Consider the following 19018-nt stretch of genomic DNA (forward strand, 5'->3'; position numbering starts at 1 on the left):
CAACAAATTTCGAACAATAATAATAATAATAATAATAATAATAATAATAATAATATATAAACATGAAGTACAGCAAGCAAGCAATGTGGAGCAATATCGGTAAATATCGTACATATATAAAAATACAGTTTCAGTAAAATCCACCATTCCAAAATACATATGCATAATAAAAAACGTGTCAAAATGTCATCATATAATATAGACATAAATTGTAAAGCATATAAGTCCCATGTTAAAATGTTATCGCAATAAATATCAATGGGAAAATGTCAGAACGAGGGAACAAATACGTGGGCGCACGCGAATCAAATACGTTACCTTGCAGGTGGGAAGATCTGCAAATAGAACAAAAACACAAAACAAACACAACGTGATATTTAGGTTATTTTTAATTGATTTCATACAAACGCAGTTAAACTGCTGTACATAGTGGATTACAATATAGAAAAAATAATTAATGCCAATGTATACATATCGCTGGTGTATATTTAAAAATATGCCATGATTCGTTAATGGAAAGACTTCATACTAAACGTCTTGCATATAAAGATAGTCCATGCTTGAGGATAAAGCACTTGATTCATTATATATAATGCTAATAGAAAAAAGATACGGGAATTTAATCACGATGAGATGCATCACCATTACATAAAATGAATCCTATAAATATAATACTTATTTTGCGCTTAATACAAGTGCAATTGTCACGATCGTCCTCGAACATGAATTCAGAACATAATTGGGAGTACAGCATTTTATAAAGCAATCTTACCAAACGGTAGCTCCATACTCCATGATAATCGCCTCACATTCTTTCCTCATAAATCCCTATAAATAACAATCTAACACACATGACCTGTATGAAACCTACACGCTACAAAACTATAATTTATATAAAGTGGAATTGTTTTTAATTCATAGTTCAGTAAAAAACATTCCAATTGTGTAAAACATAATAAAACATATAATAAAGTTGTATGCAATTACGAAAAGTGTCGCATCATGGCTATATAACGTTTGGAATGGTGTTCCAAAAAAAAAAATAATTGTTAAAACAAACGAGTCTTCAGCCATATGTATGAATTGAACAAAAACGTCTTATGTCTATTATATTAAATCTAATGTGGATCATTCTCTGCTGGGCGATTTTCTATGGGCGGCGCATAAAACAGAGTTGCTTACATACTAAAAACTCTAAGAAATGTTTTTCTTCGGTGGATCAAACTTGGATAATTTGAGGGGCCAAAAGTGACATTTTAAATCTGGAAATGATAGATAAAACTGATATCTTGCTGCAACTGTCGACCTGTAAGTGATGATTGGCTGTCAAACGAACTTGGTTTAATGAATTTCGTCAACCAAATACACATACATGAAATACCCACTGGATCTTTTAAAACTAACATTTCGAAATTTAAATGTTGCTCTGAAATACTGTTACATTTCAAAAATAGATTTTATTTAAACCACGTACTTTAACCTATGGTCAAGTTATATGATCAGAAAAAAGTCATCTTGGCATAGCCATAAAAACAAAAATTATAAATTAGATCCAATTGTTACATGTGTAAATGACCATTCAACCGCGGTAGTTTGACGACCCATCGTAAAAACGTTAATTATGAAAAAACTACAATGAAAACATTGTTACGTAAATGATACTCCTGAAATATGTAAAAAAAATAAAAATTAAAACTGAACAAAACGGAAAGGAACAAACAAACATAGTAAACATTGTTTTCCAAAGTAGATGAGAAACTGCATAAAAATCAGGTAATAGGCAACACCCAAAAAGCATATGTATTACAAACGAGAGAAAGTATGTGCACTTGGCAAAATATGATACTCACGATCACCGATTCCATTGTTCGATTCACTAACTAGTTGTCGCTACCGCCGCTGGGTGCCGATCCCGCCGTTGGGGCACCGTAACCGTAAGCTGGGTAACCATAGCCTCCTTGAGGCACGCCAGTCTGTACTCCGCCCTGCGCCTGACCGCCGTAGTATCCTACGAGAAAAATTTGTTTAAACTAGGAGAACTTCGAAACTGTGGAATGTTTCAAAGAGACAGTTATTTGTGTGTGTAAAATGTGTAAATGTGCCTTCAAAATCGAATTAAAATGATCACTAATAATGTAATTTAGTAGTAAGAGAAATTTCGATACTAGTTCAATAACTTTATACTGGCTCTTGGAAAACAAGTATGTAATGATCAGGACACGACAATGATATGCTCGAAAACCACAAAATAAAACTGAACTACTAAAATAACAAAACGCACCAGCTGGGGGTTGATATGCACCATATGGTTGTTGCTGGTAACTACCTGGTGCTTGTCCCGCTGGTCCCGGCGTCAATGTCGCAGCGTTGCCGCTTGCAGGAACACTGGAAGTAGCCTGAAACGAATTTAAATTAACATCTGCATAACAAACCAAACAATTCCAATTAAACTGACCTTATTTTTCATTTGGGCTTCAATGGCTTCGGCTTCTTTATGTTTCCCTATACTTCGATAATACTCTGCCCATTGGGCGCTATAGTCCGGCTGTGAAGCACCGCCAGCCGCCGATCCCGCAGCCGGCTGCGTCTGGGCAGGTTGGACCGTCGACGGTCCGTTTTGTCCGGGCGCTGGAGTACCAGCACCTCCTGCAGCTTTCGATTTAGCCTTAAAATAATTAAATTGTCAGTACTTGCAAAGGTCAAAGTGTTCCACAATCAAATACCTGTAATTCGATCATTTCGGCTTCGCGATGCATGCCTAGTGACCTGTAGTATTCCGCCCACTGTAACGAGTAGTCGGCCTGACCGGTGGCCGGATTGACCTGCACACCGCCACCTGGTTGTTGTCCACTACCAACTGGACCATCGTTGCCGGGTGCCGGACCCGACCATTGTTGCTGTTGTTGCTGTTGAGGTTGTTGGTAGCCCTGAACGCCGCCCCAACCACCTTGTGGATTGTAACCCTGCGGCGCCATGCCGGGGTAAGCGGTCTGCATGTTAGACGACATGTTTGGTCCGCCAGAGGAGACAAAATTGAGCGGCATCTGTACTTTGTCACTGATTATTCGCTTGGCTGCCTCGATCTGGTCCGGGTCGCCTTTTATGGTAAAGGTTTTTTCGTTCGAGTTAGGACCGTTCTGTGTACGTCTATCCAGGCCACAGAAGGCGCCTGATTGTTGATTTATTTGTTTTATCGTTTCGCCACCTATTATTTACGAAATATATATTAATAGCACCAATTTTTTATTTATTATAACTAGTTACGATTCAATTACAAATGCCAAAATTTTCTTTTTATCATTATTTTTTAGAAACAACCCATTATATAATCTTTTATTTAAAAAGTATAACTAACACTAAAAATTATTAAATGTAAGGACAATTTGAAATAATCTCTATGAGATAAGTCCTACATAATGCAGAAAAACTGAATGATTCATTGAAACACAAGACTCACAATAAACCTTGTTTTTATAATATGATTAGCGTACATTTAAAATCACTGGAATAAACTAAAATATAGAATAATAGAATAAGCATTTGTATTACAAGAAACAAATAACAGAGAAGTATTGAGCTACTCACCACGTCCAATGATCACACCACACTTCGAACTGGGCACGGTGAATGTGACTTCTTGTTGAGGTGGTCCCTGTTGCCTGTCGTCCCATGGGGCGCCACCGCCATATTCGCCACCGCCATTCCTGTTCCCCCGGTCGTAACCGTCGCTACCTCGTCCTCCGCTACCGCCGCGTCCACCTCGACCACGCCCGCCGTGACCGCGACCAGCACCGCCACCGCCTCCGTCGTTGTCCCTATGGTGAACGCTGTCGATCAATTCCTCAATTCTCAGTCGAGCCTGGAAAACAATGAAATCGATTATTGCTGGTCTGATTGTTTGTTATGTTTAATTGCTGATTCAATGTTTCACGTCACTGTCAACTAATATATGTATGTTGCTCTTAATTTACAATTAGTACTCATGTCGTTGAAGAAGGACTTTGCGTACAACGATAAATTGTCGTTTGTGGCTGAATGGCATCATCAAGAGAACATAATAATATTAACATTAAATTTCTATCCGATAGACGGCACTTTAGAATTATTGGACCCACACGGCCACAAATGCTTTTTGAAAAGGACGAAGATAAAAAATATCGAACTGAAGGATGTGTATCCGTGCACCACCTTGGTAATTTTTGGTAGGATGATACGTGTCGTGGACTATATGAATTGTTTCACTCAAAGTTTTATTGGATCCACTCAAGAACGTGCGTTAATAATAATAAAGCCGTTGGTTAAATATCAGCAGTACGGTGAAATTATATCGGTTATGGAAAGACATTTTCGCATTGCCAACATAAAAAGAATCATGCTTAACGAAGAATACGCATTTGAACTGTACTCAGGCCCCAGTTTTTCAAACGATAAGAACACGGCCTTCCTTAGAAACCACATAGCATCCGGTCCAATAGTCGTTCTGGAGTTGGTGAGCGAAAATGCCATTCAGAACGGTCTGAAACTGCTGGGACCATCCGATCCCGTGATAGGAAGAAAAGAGGCACCCAACAGCCTTAGGGCCATATACGGCTACGAAAGAGTGACGAACGCCTTCCACCTTTCAACGACTCCGGAAGAAATAAATCGAGAAATCACTCTGTTACTAAGAAATCGCAGCGCGCCTATAACGGCGGAAATCGGCAACAACACGATATGTCTGATAAAACCGCACGTGGTCCGTAACAAAATGCTAGGCGAAATCATGACCTACATATGCAAACGGAACTTCACCATCACGATGATACAAATATTTTATTTGGAACGCAACGAGGCCGAAGAGTTTTTAGAAGTGTACCGCAGCGTTGTGGAAAACTTCGACCGTTTAGTGGACAGTCTTCTGTGTGGCCCGTGCGTCGGCTTGGAAATTGGAACGTTGGACCCTAATGTGCCGGCCCAGCCGACTTTCAGAGAGGTGTGTGGGCCGCACGATCCCGATATTGCACGCCAGATTAGACCCGGCACGATACGAGCCCAGTTCGGGGTGGATAAGTTCAACAACGCAGTGCACTGCACTGACTTAGCAGAGGATGCTGCAATCGACTTGGAATATTTCTTTAAAATTTTACAATAAATTTAATTCACAGTCTTTATCAAATATACTTTGACAAAATTAAGTAAATTATACAAAATGGCACTATATATATACAAATAAAATTTTATAAATCAGTTATACACCTTGCTTTAATATTATAGATGATTAGTAATTTGAGCAAATGTAGGACGAAACTAAAAATTACTTTTTGTATAATAATAATAATAATAATTATAATAACATAATAAGAACTTTTTATTATTGAATGTTATAATTTATTTATTATTAACGTTACAATAACAAAATATTGTTTAACAGTTAGACAAATAGATAATATTAGACTTGTAGATTAAATTACTTTAATTGTATATAGAGCAAGTGATTGTTTTATTAATTTTTATGAAAGTCTACACTACGAAAAATATAGAAAAAAAGCATTTAAAAGAAGTGAATACAATGTGCATTTAGTTTATAATTGTCTTTACTTCAGATATACCATAAAAATTCGGCAAATGAAGACCGATATTTGTGACTGAGAGCCAGTAGAGACCCTACATCGTCATCCACGCAATTGGCTGCTCATATAGAGAACGCCACAGAAGCCCATATCGTTCCAGTTACTGCATGAATACCACAAACGAACAGAAACAATTCTTTCACTATTCTACATGCTTTACACTGTTAATAATCTCTACTTGTATTTTAACTTCTTACAACGTATGACAGATTCACTAAACATTATCAAATAATGATAATAAGACTGGTACCAAATAATCAACTAAAATTCAGTTCAGTCTTCAACAAGCTGCCTCGTAATAGGGTGGATCATCTAGAAAGAGCTAGAGAATAACCCAATAGGCGTTTTTTGAAGAAAAGGAAGGTGAATTATAGGACCTGGAATAGCAAATTAGCTCTAAATATGATGTGTATCTCTTCATAACAATGGAATCATTTTATCTTTAAACGCGTTTTTCTCAAAACTACATTTTTCAAATATGCTGCAGTTGTAATTTAAAAGCAACTCATCACTTGCAGCAGCTTAGAATTAAATTGTTTTATTTAATAACTTCACTAAATACTAATTATAAAAAAAATCCCAAAAAATCACCACTTTTTCACTAGCTGTGCTCCTTAATAAATTAAAACCTTGGTAATTAATAATAACGTATAAACTGATGACATACCAGTTTTTATTTAATTTCAGAAGCAATAAAATATCTAAACATACGTTTAGATCAAAATTATAAAACTGCGTTAGAACTAAACTTCCAGTAAAATATGTATGAAAAATTTACCTGTTCTACTTGTTTAGGATTTCCTGAGAGATAGCACCTCCTTTCGCCTGGACCTTCCTCCCTGGCCTGTTGAAATTGTACTCTCGCTCCAGTTTCAGCCTGTATCTTTTTGATCATATCGCCTCCTTTTCCAATGACTACACCAACGGCCTGTCTTGGCACGAGAACTTCTAATTCTCCACCATTTCCTCCACCGGGTCCGCCGCCGTAATCGTTGTATTGATCCGGACCGCCGGGCCCGCCAGGTCCTCGGTCGCTGCCACGGCCGCCACCGCCGCCGCCGCTGCCGCCTCGTCTGTTATAATTTTGCATTTCCTGAAAGGAGCAATCGATAATAACAAAACTACTGACGGTGTATTTTCGCTAATTTACCTTTTCAGCTATGAGGTCGTAGACAAGTTGTTTTGCATATTCAACTTTACTAGGATCACCGGTTATGCGAAGAGGTTTCTCTTGCTCCTGATTGGGACCGTCCTGGATGACGACCATTTTGGCACCACTCTTCTCTTGCAATTGCTTTATGGTTTCGCCCCCTTTGCCGATGATAAGACCAACTTTAGGGCCGGGAATCATTATTTCCACAAAGTTTCGCCCACCTGGACCGCCGCCCTGGCCAGGACCCATGCCTTGATTCATATTGTTCATTCCTGTAAAATTTACAAATCAATCGTAGATTTGGTAAATTGTTTAGAAACGTGCGGGATTGTGTTATGTTGTTTAGTGGTGGTGGGTGTAAAAGCGATTTCAAAATATTAATGGAAAATAATTTATTTGATTATGTATTAATATTTTGAAGTCGTTTATATGTTGTAAGCAAAATCAGGCATTAGTTGTTAGTCACCAACCAATAACCAATAATTAATTACCTAATAATGTCAAGCAATAACAATTGGCAAAAACACACCATTTACAGGACACTGAAATTAACGAAGATGATTATAAACATGCATGAACAATGAGAAGTGTTAAAATGGTTATGGTAAAAATTATAAACAAAATTAATCCGAGGCTAAAATACAAAATAAATGCTTAAGACATGCCAATTAGAGAAAATAATAAAAATTCCACACGAATAACAAGGGCCCATCTACTGAACAAGGAATATGGAGGATACAAATGTCTCTACACAATAAAAACCTTGGAAGTTGTTATGATTGCTAGGACCGCCGCCACCCATTGGTGGACCGTTCATGTCCAAGCCTTCGTTGCGACCCCGTTGATGCACTATGCTCATGATAAGTTCCTTGGCGCGTGACACTGCCTCTTTAGTACCCGAAAGGGAGCAGATGCGGTCGGGCATGCCCTGCGAATCGGGTGCCATTTGTATTTTGCAACCACTCTCGGACTGGAGTCTCGTGATCTGTTCACCACCACGACCTATTACTGCAAACACAAAATATCGCAATTTCATGGCTATTCGGTTACTTGTCTGGATTTAAGGCGCACACTGACACCTTATTGCAATGAGCAGCACATTCCTGTATCATTTTCGTTTGATATTAAAATTCTAAAATGTATTTGTTCAAACTGAATACAATTTCACAATGAAACGCACACATACATAGGAAGAAAACTGTGTTTTTATTATTAAATTAAAAATCGTTCTCTTAATGCCATTTACGATTATTAATTGTCTAGAATAAATATAGTTAAAACACTAATAATAATTTCTATCTACTACACAAAATAACATCCTATTATTAATATCATATTATGTAAACATAAAATGCACTACTAAAGAAGATTTTAGCAGTGTTGTAATTAAAATTAAAAAACGTATTTAAACGTTTATAAATCCGTTCTTATATTTCCATGAATGAATCAGAAGCACAATTTGTTATGACTTTCATTCACAATGTTTAGGACAAATTTGAGTGGGCAAGCCACTTTAAATTACAATTTTCAGAGCCAGCAAGACCTCACCAAAGTAACACCTTAATTTTGTGGACAATGAAAATGAAAACGAAACATTGTATACATACATGAAAAATATGGATAAAACATAATCACACACAGGAATCAACACAAGATGTGCGCCACACTGACTTGTTAGGACTTTTTCTTTGAAATGAGCATACTTACTAAGCCCAACCATCTTATCTGGGACTTTGATGTCTTCGTTCATTTGTGGACCACTTCCCATCATCGGACCACCCATGCCACCTTGGCTTTGGGGTGGACGACCAAGTGGAGGTCCCTGATTTGTTGGTACAGGCAAGCCTGGCCCTTTTTTCGCATCCGGTTCTACAACAACTCATCGATTTTTTTGGTATGTCAACATACACAAATTGAATAAACAATAAAAGAAAATGCAGCAAAATTAATACGGGGAAACGTGCGACATATACTAGATAACTAATTAAAGACTGTGTATGGGTGGGTGATTACAAAAAAGGCGGGTGTTTAGCATCTAACGAAATTTGATTACATACCCGGACCGTCTTCCAAAGGCCTTTTGCTCCTATCTGTTTGACCTCCTGCTGGCTGGATTTTAGCCGCGATCTGAAACGAAATCGTTCAGTCACTATGATTTTGTTTACTTGCAAGATTTTTAGCAAAGCCAACACGATGTCGCCGAGTCGCTGCACCTGGTCGTACCTGTTTAGCTCTTTGTAAGGCGGCCGCAAACGCTGAAGACTGATTAAAATTTTGCTGTGGTGGCGGAGCTACCGCTGAATAATCACTCATTTTTTATACATTAACGAGTTATAAAGAACATAAAACATAAAATGGTGTCGCCGAACAAGCAAGTGAGAAAAACCGACAGCTTGTTACTATTTCAGTAACAAGCGCATTACCAACTTAATGCGCCTGGGCACAGACCGCTTCTCGGAGGATCGACCGCAACTACCTGTTAATAACAGACCGTTGCGGAGCTCTTTTCAATTGGCGCGAAACTCAAATACTGCTGTCCTACAGGATACTCTTCCCCATTTTGGCTGCTTTGATAGACCAGATAATTAAATTTTGGTACTTGGGCCGGAGGCAAACAATTTATAAAAAATGTCTGTAACAATATATACATAATATTTTTTAAATTTCTGCTACAAGTTCTTAATTAATTATGCATACTCCATTCATCAGCCAATGTGGTAAGAATTTTATAACACTTTCATTTAATAATTTAATAAACATAAAAAGTTTTATAAAATAATTACCCCAAATATTAATATATACATATTTTATCTTACTTATACTCATAGAGTGTCTTGTAGTCTATATCGTTGTATGTAACGCATTCATTTTATTTCTTATTATTTACTTTAATCGACGTTTTGCGACATGACACTTATTCGTAATGATGTATGTTATATACTACTTGTAGAATGTTCTAATAAATGTCAATAATGACATATATTAATTTAATATTGGTTGTAATTGTCAAAAAATTGACTTTTACCAACAATAGATGAGCGTCAACAGTTCAAATTTTAAGTTGGTGTACCTGAAAATTGCAAATCAAACTTAAATAATCAATTGCAACATAAAAAATAAACAATTTTAGAGTTTTATTTAATCATTATTTAGATCTTTTGAAACTCACACCTTTGAAAGGGAAAATTAAACGCTCATTTGACCTTTTTAGTTGTAATTTAAGGACATCAGTATGCGTAAATGTCCCTTAGGGTGTCAGCATTGTATATGCGCACGGCTGTGTGCGCATACTAAAGGCGGCACGTGAGAATACATTCCGCTTGATTTGTATTCTGTGATTTGGCACTGGAAAACAATGCAAGCTTTTATCAAGAATGTAAAATAATACTTCGATAAACCGACACACAAACAATTGTTGTTATTTATACCACGTGGCGTCATAATATAATTCGTGAAATCTGAACAATGTAAGTTTAAATAAACATTATACACGTACCATTATTTTCGCAGAATTTGCATGTTCTTTTCGACTTTATCAAATTATCCTTTGCATTTTTTTGTTTTCTCCTTATGATTAACGTGTTCGGTGAACAGTGACATACAAAGCCAACTGCAATTATGTGTGTGATAGTTGAGCTAGCGCAATATAGGTGGCGCAAAGTGAGCGGAAGCTGGATGTAAAATTACATACTTCGGTCCTTCGGGCATATTTTTTAGAATGCGCATAGTAATATTTGTATAAATGTGATCTAGCAGGATGGGTCTGTGTCCATTGTGATCTGAAGAACTTAATAAAATTAAAAGAGAATAAGAAATATTATTTTATTCCTGTAACTCTGTACCTGTTATGAAATACTTTAATTTCATTTACGGGGAAGTCTTTCTTCTTTTGATGTATTTAATTATAATTTATTTCTTACAGTGATAATATCTACAAAACAAACTTCAAAATGTTACTTATTAATAATCTATTTTAATAATACAAACATTCAAAGATATCAAATTCATCAAAACAATATAAACACTTATAATAAATACAGTATTGGTCATAATTATAGCAACAAAATATTAAAAATATGAGTGTTTTACTTGATTTGGGTGTCAGTACCTGTTTATTGTTTTCTCTGTTATTGTTATGTAAAGACAACTGATCAACCTAATTATATTCTTTCAAAAATTGCCTACTTTCATTTCTGAATGGACAAAAATATAGGAACCTTTTACTTTGTAGTTTTTCATTGCTCTGAGTATTTAAACCGATTATTTACTAGCAGTCTTTTGATTAATATACTTTTTTAATGATTGGTTGAAATAAAACTGTAAGAAAAATTAAAATTTAGCATTACCAAGTCTGAGAAAAACAAGGAGACATGACCAAGAGTCGACCGTTTCCCCTATTGCTGAAAAATTTAGAGAAACTAGCCAAGTAGTTAGATAGCTACGAAAAAATTTGTCTGACTTTAAAGAAAATCGATAATATGATAATTCGAATGTCAAAAAACAATTTAAACTTATTGTCCATTCAAATTAAAGGCAACCTGGAGGAAACTGACTGAGACTGGTACAAATTAGTTCAAGGACTATGAGAAGATGGTTAAACACTGTTTTCATCTAAAAATGTGAAAGTCCAACATTGACTTGATTAAGTTCACATACGATGGAACAACATCATTAACTTAAACTAAAAAAAGCTGAGATGTTTAATATTTCTTAAAGTGTCATTAGCCGGTTGTGGAAACTAATAGTCTAGCTGAACAGCATACAGGTCGTGGATGCTGAACAACAGCAATTCAGGATCGATATTTCACATTAACATCTCGAAGTCAACTTATTCTTTCAATGTCTGAGTTGCTAACGGAGTTACAGCAAATACATAATATAGTTATTAATTAAAATACTGTAAGAAGCAGATTACATTAAGTCAATCTATGTCCACTGTGAAATACGGTTGTGGTTCGATTGTGGTGTGAACATCCTTTTCTACCTCTGGTATAGGCCTCTTTAATCGTATCCTAATTACAAATAATCTATTAATTTTAATAAGATTATCGCGGCTTTAATCCATTTTTTATTTTATTAAGGTGTTTGAATTAAAACAAATAAATATGCATAAATTTTATAATAGGTGCTACAAAACTTAAGTACAAAAATTAACAAAAAACAATGTGACGAAAACCATAACACAAGTGCTGACCTAATAACTAAAACAATAAAGGTAACTTAATTCCACCATGGACAACAAAAAATCTATGTATAACAATATGAGAAATACAAACACAAACATTCTTTAATGAATAGATACCTAAATAATTTCCGAAAGTGATTGCGGAAATTTGCACTAATACTATCACAATTATGCGAATATCCACTAACAATAAGTATTATTAAAGCAAAATCACATATACTTACCTACGATAAGTTATTGCATAATCAAAACATTAAATATTAAATATGTAACAAAAATAATCGTATCTTTAATAAAGAAGAAATGAACTTATTATTCAATTCTTGTAATGAACAAAATGAAAAGCAAATTCTATTATTTACAAATAGGTGCACTTTAAATTAATCTCTAAATTAAGACTAGATTAATCAACTGTTAACTTCTTAAAACTGCCATCGATACCAATTCCAAGTTCTTCGTTCATTTCGGAGACCAATGGACAAGATTTTTCATCAATTTCAATATACATGTCATCTAGAGCCAAGATTTTCTCACGTTTTTCCTTTAGATATGCTTTAAACTTCTCCAACATTTCGGATAAAGGAACTTCACCACCATATTCTTTGGGCAAAATTTTCTTGTCTATTTTTTCATACATTTCTTCTATATTTTTATATATCTGTAAAAACAATATGTGATTACAAGTTTATGAATGTAATTTAAATTTACTTACGAAAATTCTGCTCTTCAATTTCTCATTGAGCAGCGAAATAGCAAATTCGATTAACTTAATAGCAGTAGGAGAGATGTTCAAGAAATGGTTAGCCTTATGCCTCATTGGAGTGGTGTTCTGAAAAGCAACGTAAATTTAGACTCAAATTCATATGTGTAAAAAATAGTTTCAACATTTAATACAAAATTTTAATTTGGATATATCTGCCAAGATGTCAAACAAATTTAGATATATCTTTCAAATAGTCTCATTTTCCTAATACTTGCTAATGTGAATAGTAATATAGTGACCAATGTTGAAGTAGAAGTAAATCACCACTTACTTGGATGCATCTTAAGATATTCCTAACATCAGTGAGAGACCAAAGGGAGATATGAGACATGGAAAAGCCACTCTCATCGTTCACGTAAGTGTACCCGTTGATTTGATTAATTTCGTCGTCCATCAGAGCCTCCGTGACTAAACTGTGGACCTTGATCATATGGGCGGAGGTGAATTTGTGGGGGTCAAATTTACCCGCGCAGCTGAAGAGCACCAATCTTCCTTGGTCTCGGTCCAGCATTGGCACCAAGTACCCAGCATTAATGATTTCAGCCAAGTCCTTGTCATCACAGTCCAAATTTCTAAACCATTGCGGGTAGATCTGGCGGATGATGAGGTAGCGTTCCAACATTTCGCAGGATTGCGGTACACTGAATTTTTTCGTGCGCAGGAAACGCAACAGGAACGGTGCATCTGGAAGAAAAAATTAATTATTTAATTACGGCAATTGTTTGAACATAATTTGTTATCAGTTGAAGTAATATTATTTTACCTGTTCTGCATTTCTTGATGTTGGGATGTTTGTTGATCCAGTCTCTCATTTGCGCCAGTGATTGCTCCCTGATGTTATCATCTTCCCTGAGTTCATCTAAAGCTCGTTTTTTATCGGTATCGTTCAATTTGCAAATGTATTCTTCTACGGAGTTATCACCACCCAAACCCATCTTGTTTTCTGTAAAGACAAACCACAATTGATCGATAACTATAAACAATAATTGGTGTGTGTTTTAGAATTTGAATTAATGGCTAATGGACTGTTTATAAGGCAACATTTATTGATGAAGCACGTGATGGATTTCACTAATTTCTGATAATTGCATACTTTTTGTGCTAATGAATTCAGTCCTTATTAGTAGTCTCGTATAAATTCAGTCAGAGTCATATTCACATGTAAATTAGGACAGTAAAACCGTTGTGTCTGGCGAAGAACTAAGAAATTGTGAATAAATAACGAAAACAAGAACTTTTTGATTCTAGGTCAGGTGATTCAGAATGCTTCCAAGTCTGACACGCTTTAACGAAAATCTAATTACCGAAATAAATGGCTTGTTTCGGCGGACAATCACAGAAAAACCGTTCCGTTGAAATAATTGCCGACGAAATGGGTCATGCATTAGTATTTCATGCTCGCGAAGAAAGCATTTTACTTTCTTTATTTCCGCGTCACTTTCACAACCGCACGGCCGAAGCGCTGCTGAAAAGCGACGAAACGATCACTCCGATGACATCGATTCGAGACTTGTGCAAACAGCCCAGCCATCCATACTCTGTGGCTCGTTTATCTTCAGTTTTTGAGCGAGAGTTTGAATTGTGGAAGAAATTTTTATGCAAGTGGGACGTTGGGTTTTCATTATTGTACGTGGGTTTTGAATTCTTTAAGGTGCTTAAGACTGGAAGAAGAAACGTCTATCAAAAGTGGATATTTGACACGTTTTCGCTCTGTTAACCTCCAATAATAATACCAAGATATTATATTGTTTTATTACTGTATTCATTTTTTTATTTAAAACATTTATTAAATTTATAATGGAATAATAATATACAGAATTGAAAGATAAATAATAAAACATGTTAAACATACTAATAAAACGAAACATTTTAGTACTGGAGTATAGTAAATGGGAAACAAAGGTGTTGTTAGTACAGTTATATCAACGGAACGGAAACAAATGTGACCTAAATAAAATAATGATCACGAAAATGAATGTATTTCATATTGTACAAATATTAGTACATCTTTTAATTACAATATGAAAAGTAAATAAAAAGTAAAGAGAAAATAGTTAAATAGTTATTACTAATGGAAGAAAATATTTAAAAGATGTAACATTTACAAAAGAATTTAAAAAATTCATTCGTTTAGCCTAATTTATATAATGAAGCAATTAAAATAGTAAATTTTACATTTAGATAATTAAAAGAAGACGCCTGAAATCCCAAGTAGAAATTAAATCTTCTTACAACAGATGCTCGGTATGTAAATTAAAGGGTTATGAAATAAAAAGAAATTGTAATCGAGTCTTGTTTAAATTTTACAACGCTTTCACTGGTCTAAAAATAGGATGTAATCCAAGTTCGCGATGTTTTGTAATAAGTAACAAATTTTCCGATAATTTACATACAGTTTTTAATTATTTTACATGTGTCAATTTGATGCGATGATTATGTGGCAACTGAAGACAAAACTCACCAGTTCTTCCACTTCTTCTGAACATGTTTAATGCACTACACGAAAAAATGATATCAAAAGGTAATTTTCCGGTTATCTAACTGTGACCTTGTCTAGTTTTTAATTATTACGTTTACGGTTATCAAAAATCTGTACAGGAAATCATATTTGCAATCAAAAATAATTTATAACTGCACGCACTGGGACCATTGTAATTTAGGAATCATTCGAAAGATAAATTCGTTCTCGATAAACAAACACACAAATAACCACGTTTTAGCACTATTTAATTCGACAAAAGAGGCACATTTGGCACATGTTAAAATTAATATTATGGGTAGACGTTCAACATAAAATAATTGCTGAACCGCAATTTAAAAGTATTAATTGTATGTGTATATAGAATAATTAGCAATATAAATTCTTCTCTATGGTTGACCTTATAGAACGGCTACAAACACGGTGCGTAATACGATTTTTTAAAAAATCTGACAAATGGCAGCGCTGTGTTGAACAGCCACAACTCTGTCCCCCGTATAATCTATTAGAAATTTCTGATAGGCGTGTCGTTGTTGAATGAAGAAAATTATTAATCTTTGCAGAAAGTTCAAGTAGAAACTTTAATTAACTCTGCCTGGCATTGTTGAATTAAAACCGTTGCACAGATGCTGGCTGATCAATTATTAGAAGGCGATAATTAAGAGAAAATTGCTTGTTGTTTATTAATTAGATGCTTGTATAAATTATCGAATTTTGAGTGTTAAGGACAAGGTTAAAAAATAAATGTTATCGACACACCATTACCTAGCACTTATAAATACAAACTTACAAGTACAGTGTGTTGTGGTGGATTTGGGAATCCCCCTTATACACTTGTGCATAAATAAATCATTGAATGGAATCACTATAAAAAAGAACACCTGAAAATGGATACACCTTACTGAAAATTGAACAACGTTTTGGGCATTTTGTGTTTAAACTGGTTGTTATGTGTGTCAAAAAACAATAAAACAGTTACTTGGGCGGAACTTTCACTACAACGGCAACACAAACTCGGTTCACCTATGTAAAACCTATTCAAATTTATTAATGTAAAACTTTTATTGTAAAAATGTCACTAGCTATTGGAAACTGTTCCTGTTACAGTCGCTATTGATCTATATGAACATTCTTATTGTTGAGTTATAATATAGCACGTTAAACTTTCAAAGAACTGTACTTAAAACAATAAATACTATCAAATATTGACAAGTATCCGGTAACCGATAAACAAAGTGGACTTACGTTAGTAAAGTTTCGATAAATATATCACTGTACACCACAACAGTCTATGTTAAACTAAATGGTTCGCACTGTTTATTGTAAAAAGTTAACTTTCCCTAACCTACTTACGGCCCGAAGAAATTCGTAATGTGAGACTGCAAAACACGACGATCCGAGATGAGTAACTTCGGCACGCTATACACTAGAAAGTAATGCCGTTTAAAAAGTATGCGGTTTTTCGAAAATTATTTTGGTGGAGGAATTTTTAATTCGTCTTGACGCGACAGCGTAGTTGATATGTCCTGATAATTTTTTACAATTCCTTTTGTGAACAATTGAATTTGGCTTTGGAAATTCTTAGGAATTGCAGACAGTGTTTTGTGATTATATTTATAAGTATAATTATTGTGCTATAATAGGCATGTGTTGACATACCAACAATGTTTAACTAGGTATGACTCTATTGTCTAGTTGAACGCCAATTTAATTAAAAAGGCAAAAGAAAAACAAATGCAAAATTGCATTAGTTCATATTTTAGATAAATGGCGAAAAATTGATTTCATTGAAAAATAATAAATGGAGAATTAAATGTACTTAATACATTTCTATATTTAAAATTTCTGAAGTGGTTTGCCGCGAAATATAATAAAATATCTTTTTCGTTCATATTGTTTTACATTTATCTAAAAAGTTAAAAAATATAATAATAAATATATAATATACAAGTTTTCTATTTTTGATAACAAAAAATTTGTATGTATGTACTTTAGTATTTTATTAATTTGATTAGTTCACATTTTATATAAATGATAAAGAATTGATTTAGTTGAAAAATAATAAATGAAGAATTAAATATACTTAATACATTTCCTTATTTATAATTTCTGGAGAAGTTAGTCAAAAAGCAAAACATTTTGTTCATATTGTTTCAATTTTTTCTCATTTTGAACATGAATCAAAAATTTTTATTAAAATAGAAGGGCCATTTTAAATAAAAATTGATATAACAAATATTTTTTTTAATTTGTATAAAAAGTCTAAAGAAAAAATATATAATATTATATTTTTTATTTCAGATGAATTTTTTTAATGTACTTTAATATTTTATCAATTTGATTAGTTCACATTTTAGGTAAATGACAAAGAATTGATTTAAATGAAGAATTAAACATACTTACTACATTTACCTATTTAAAATTTCTGGAGAATTTGTCAAAAAAACATAATAATATATTTTGTTCATATTGTTTTAATTTTATCTCATTCTGAATCTAAATGAATTTTTTTTTTTATTAAAATTGAGAGGACTATTTTAAATATATATTGATGAAATAAATATTTTTAATCATTATTTTTGGAAAGCTATCTGATGTGGTAGCATAATTTTATATAATACTTTTATCATATTAATAGTAAATGATATATTATTTTAATAATTAGTAAAGTATAACAGACATGATTTATTTGCAAAAATACCGAGAATGTGAAATAAATTATTAAAATACCGAGAATATGAAATAAATTATTAAAAAACGACTTTTGTCTTATTCCATTTCGATGTAAATGGTTAATTAAATTAATTCAATATTATAGTGGAAAATACTATAACGTTACTTATCGTTAATTAATATATTTTAAAAATTAAATTCATACTAAATTAGGCAACAAAATTTATTTCTGAAACGGTTTTTGGATACGCTTTCTTAATGTACGAAATTAAAATTATATTATGTTCATTTGTATCATATTCAATCATATACTGCAATTATTTTAAAATTATTTATTAATAATTCATGTTAGAATAAAATGTATGGATCATGTTGTAACCATTGCTCTATGGATGTGTAATAAAATTAATTCGGACAAAGGAAAACTGATATTTGATTTCCCAATTTATTAACCCCACTATACATGTACATGTATCATAATTATTATTATAGGCACGCGATTCCAATTACGGACACAATGTTTCGAATTTGTTTGATTGGAAGCAACCACAACTTTCTTGATAATTATTACTGATTTTACAATGCTGACATTCCACTTAATTTTTTTGATTAACAAACTCCAACAGAACATTATATTTAGTCTACTTTTAAATCAACTTTCTTATTAATTAAGTCGAGTCGTGTGTATTATTCCATAAATGTTGTAATTTGGTACTTAATTGTTTGACACTCTTTTAAATTTTGTGTGTTACTGACTTTTAACTGTAATATTATTGTTAAAAACGTCTTTTTTGGGAAAATTATTAATACTATTAGTATGTATTTTTTATTTTTAAATACATATTAATATATATTATTAACCTCCGATATGATATCTGTATGCTTAATTTTTATTCTATTTTTTTTAAATAAAAGTGAATAGTCTAAATTTCAAATAAATTGAAATTAGTTGCATTATAATATTTCTATCATAATAATTTTAATAAAATTTATACAATATTTTAATAGTTTTAATGTTAATCAATAAATTTAATTATACACAATGAAATTTAAATACTGATAAGTCTGATTTTGTGAAAGTTGTTATTTAAACAAATATGAAATAGTCAATTTCATAAAAGTAAATGTTTGAGCTTATTTGCTTACTTGCGACATC

At 33.4% G+C, this 19018-nt stretch overlaps 3 protein-coding genes across 9 annotated transcripts; 1 reads left to right on the top strand and 2 right to left on the bottom strand.

Moving 5' to 3' along the window:
* Positions 1-371: 371 nt before the first annotated feature.
* On the bottom strand, positions 372-9674 carry LOC109594727 (far upstream element-binding protein 1). Of its 4 annotated transcripts, none has more exons than XM_049962414.1 (12): positions 9579-9674; positions 8820-8889; positions 8470-8631; positions 7525-7770; positions 6760-7034; positions 6388-6702; positions 3586-3859; positions 2724-3205; positions 2456-2665; positions 2282-2396; positions 1851-2008; positions 372-1262 (listed from the first exon to the last, which is right to left on the bottom strand). In XM_049962414.1, the coding sequence occupies exons 3-11, from the start codon at positions 8543-8545 to the stop codon at positions 1881-1883; spliced, it is 2121 nt and encodes a 706-aa protein (XP_049818371.1). In that variant the 5' UTR covers positions 8546-8631; positions 8820-8889; positions 9579-9674; the 3' UTR covers positions 372-1262; positions 1851-1880. The 4 variants fall into 4 exon arrangements, with proteins under 4 accessions (XP_049818371.1, XP_019865534.1, XP_019865527.1 ...); XM_020009975.2 differs by lacking the exon at positions 9579-9674 and adding an exon at positions 8986-9192 and having other exon boundaries at positions 2327-2396; XM_020009968.2 differs by lacking the exon at positions 9579-9674 and adding an exon at positions 8986-9190.
* On the top strand, positions 3927-5229 carry LOC126264445 (nucleoside diphosphate kinase 7-like). Its single transcript, XM_049962426.1, has one exon. It carries the CDS (start codon positions 3950-3952, stop codon positions 5129-5131), a length of 1182 nt encoding a protein of 393 aa, XP_049818383.1. The 5' UTR covers positions 3927-3949; the 3' UTR covers positions 5132-5229.
* A 2192-nt stretch (positions 9675-11866) lies between the features above and the next one.
* LOC109594327 (retinaldehyde-binding protein 1) lies at positions 11867-16560 on the bottom strand. 4 transcript variants are annotated; one of them, XM_049968215.1, is made up of 5 exons: positions 16543-16560; positions 13474-13653; positions 12982-13394; positions 12660-12776; positions 11867-12605 (listed from the first exon to the last, which is right to left on the bottom strand). In XM_049968215.1, the coding sequence occupies exons 2-5, from the start codon at positions 13643-13645 to the stop codon at positions 12351-12353; spliced, it is 957 nt and encodes a 318-aa protein (XP_049824172.1). In that variant the 5' UTR covers positions 13646-13653; positions 16543-16560; the 3' UTR covers positions 11867-12350. The 4 variants fall into 4 exon arrangements, with proteins under 4 accessions (XP_049824172.1, XP_019865108.1, XP_019865116.1 ...); XM_020009549.2 differs by having other exon boundaries at positions 16435-16544; XM_020009557.2 differs by lacking the exon at positions 16543-16560 and adding an exon at positions 15980-15998.
* Positions 16561-19018: the final 2458 nt, after the last annotated feature.

The sequence above is a fragment of the Aethina tumida genome, chromosome 1 (genome assembly GCF_024364675.1).
Source record: "Aethina tumida isolate Nest 87 chromosome 1, icAetTumi1.1, whole genome shotgun sequence".
Lineage (NCBI taxonomy): Eukaryota > Metazoa > Arthropoda > Insecta > Coleoptera > Nitidulidae > Aethina > Aethina tumida.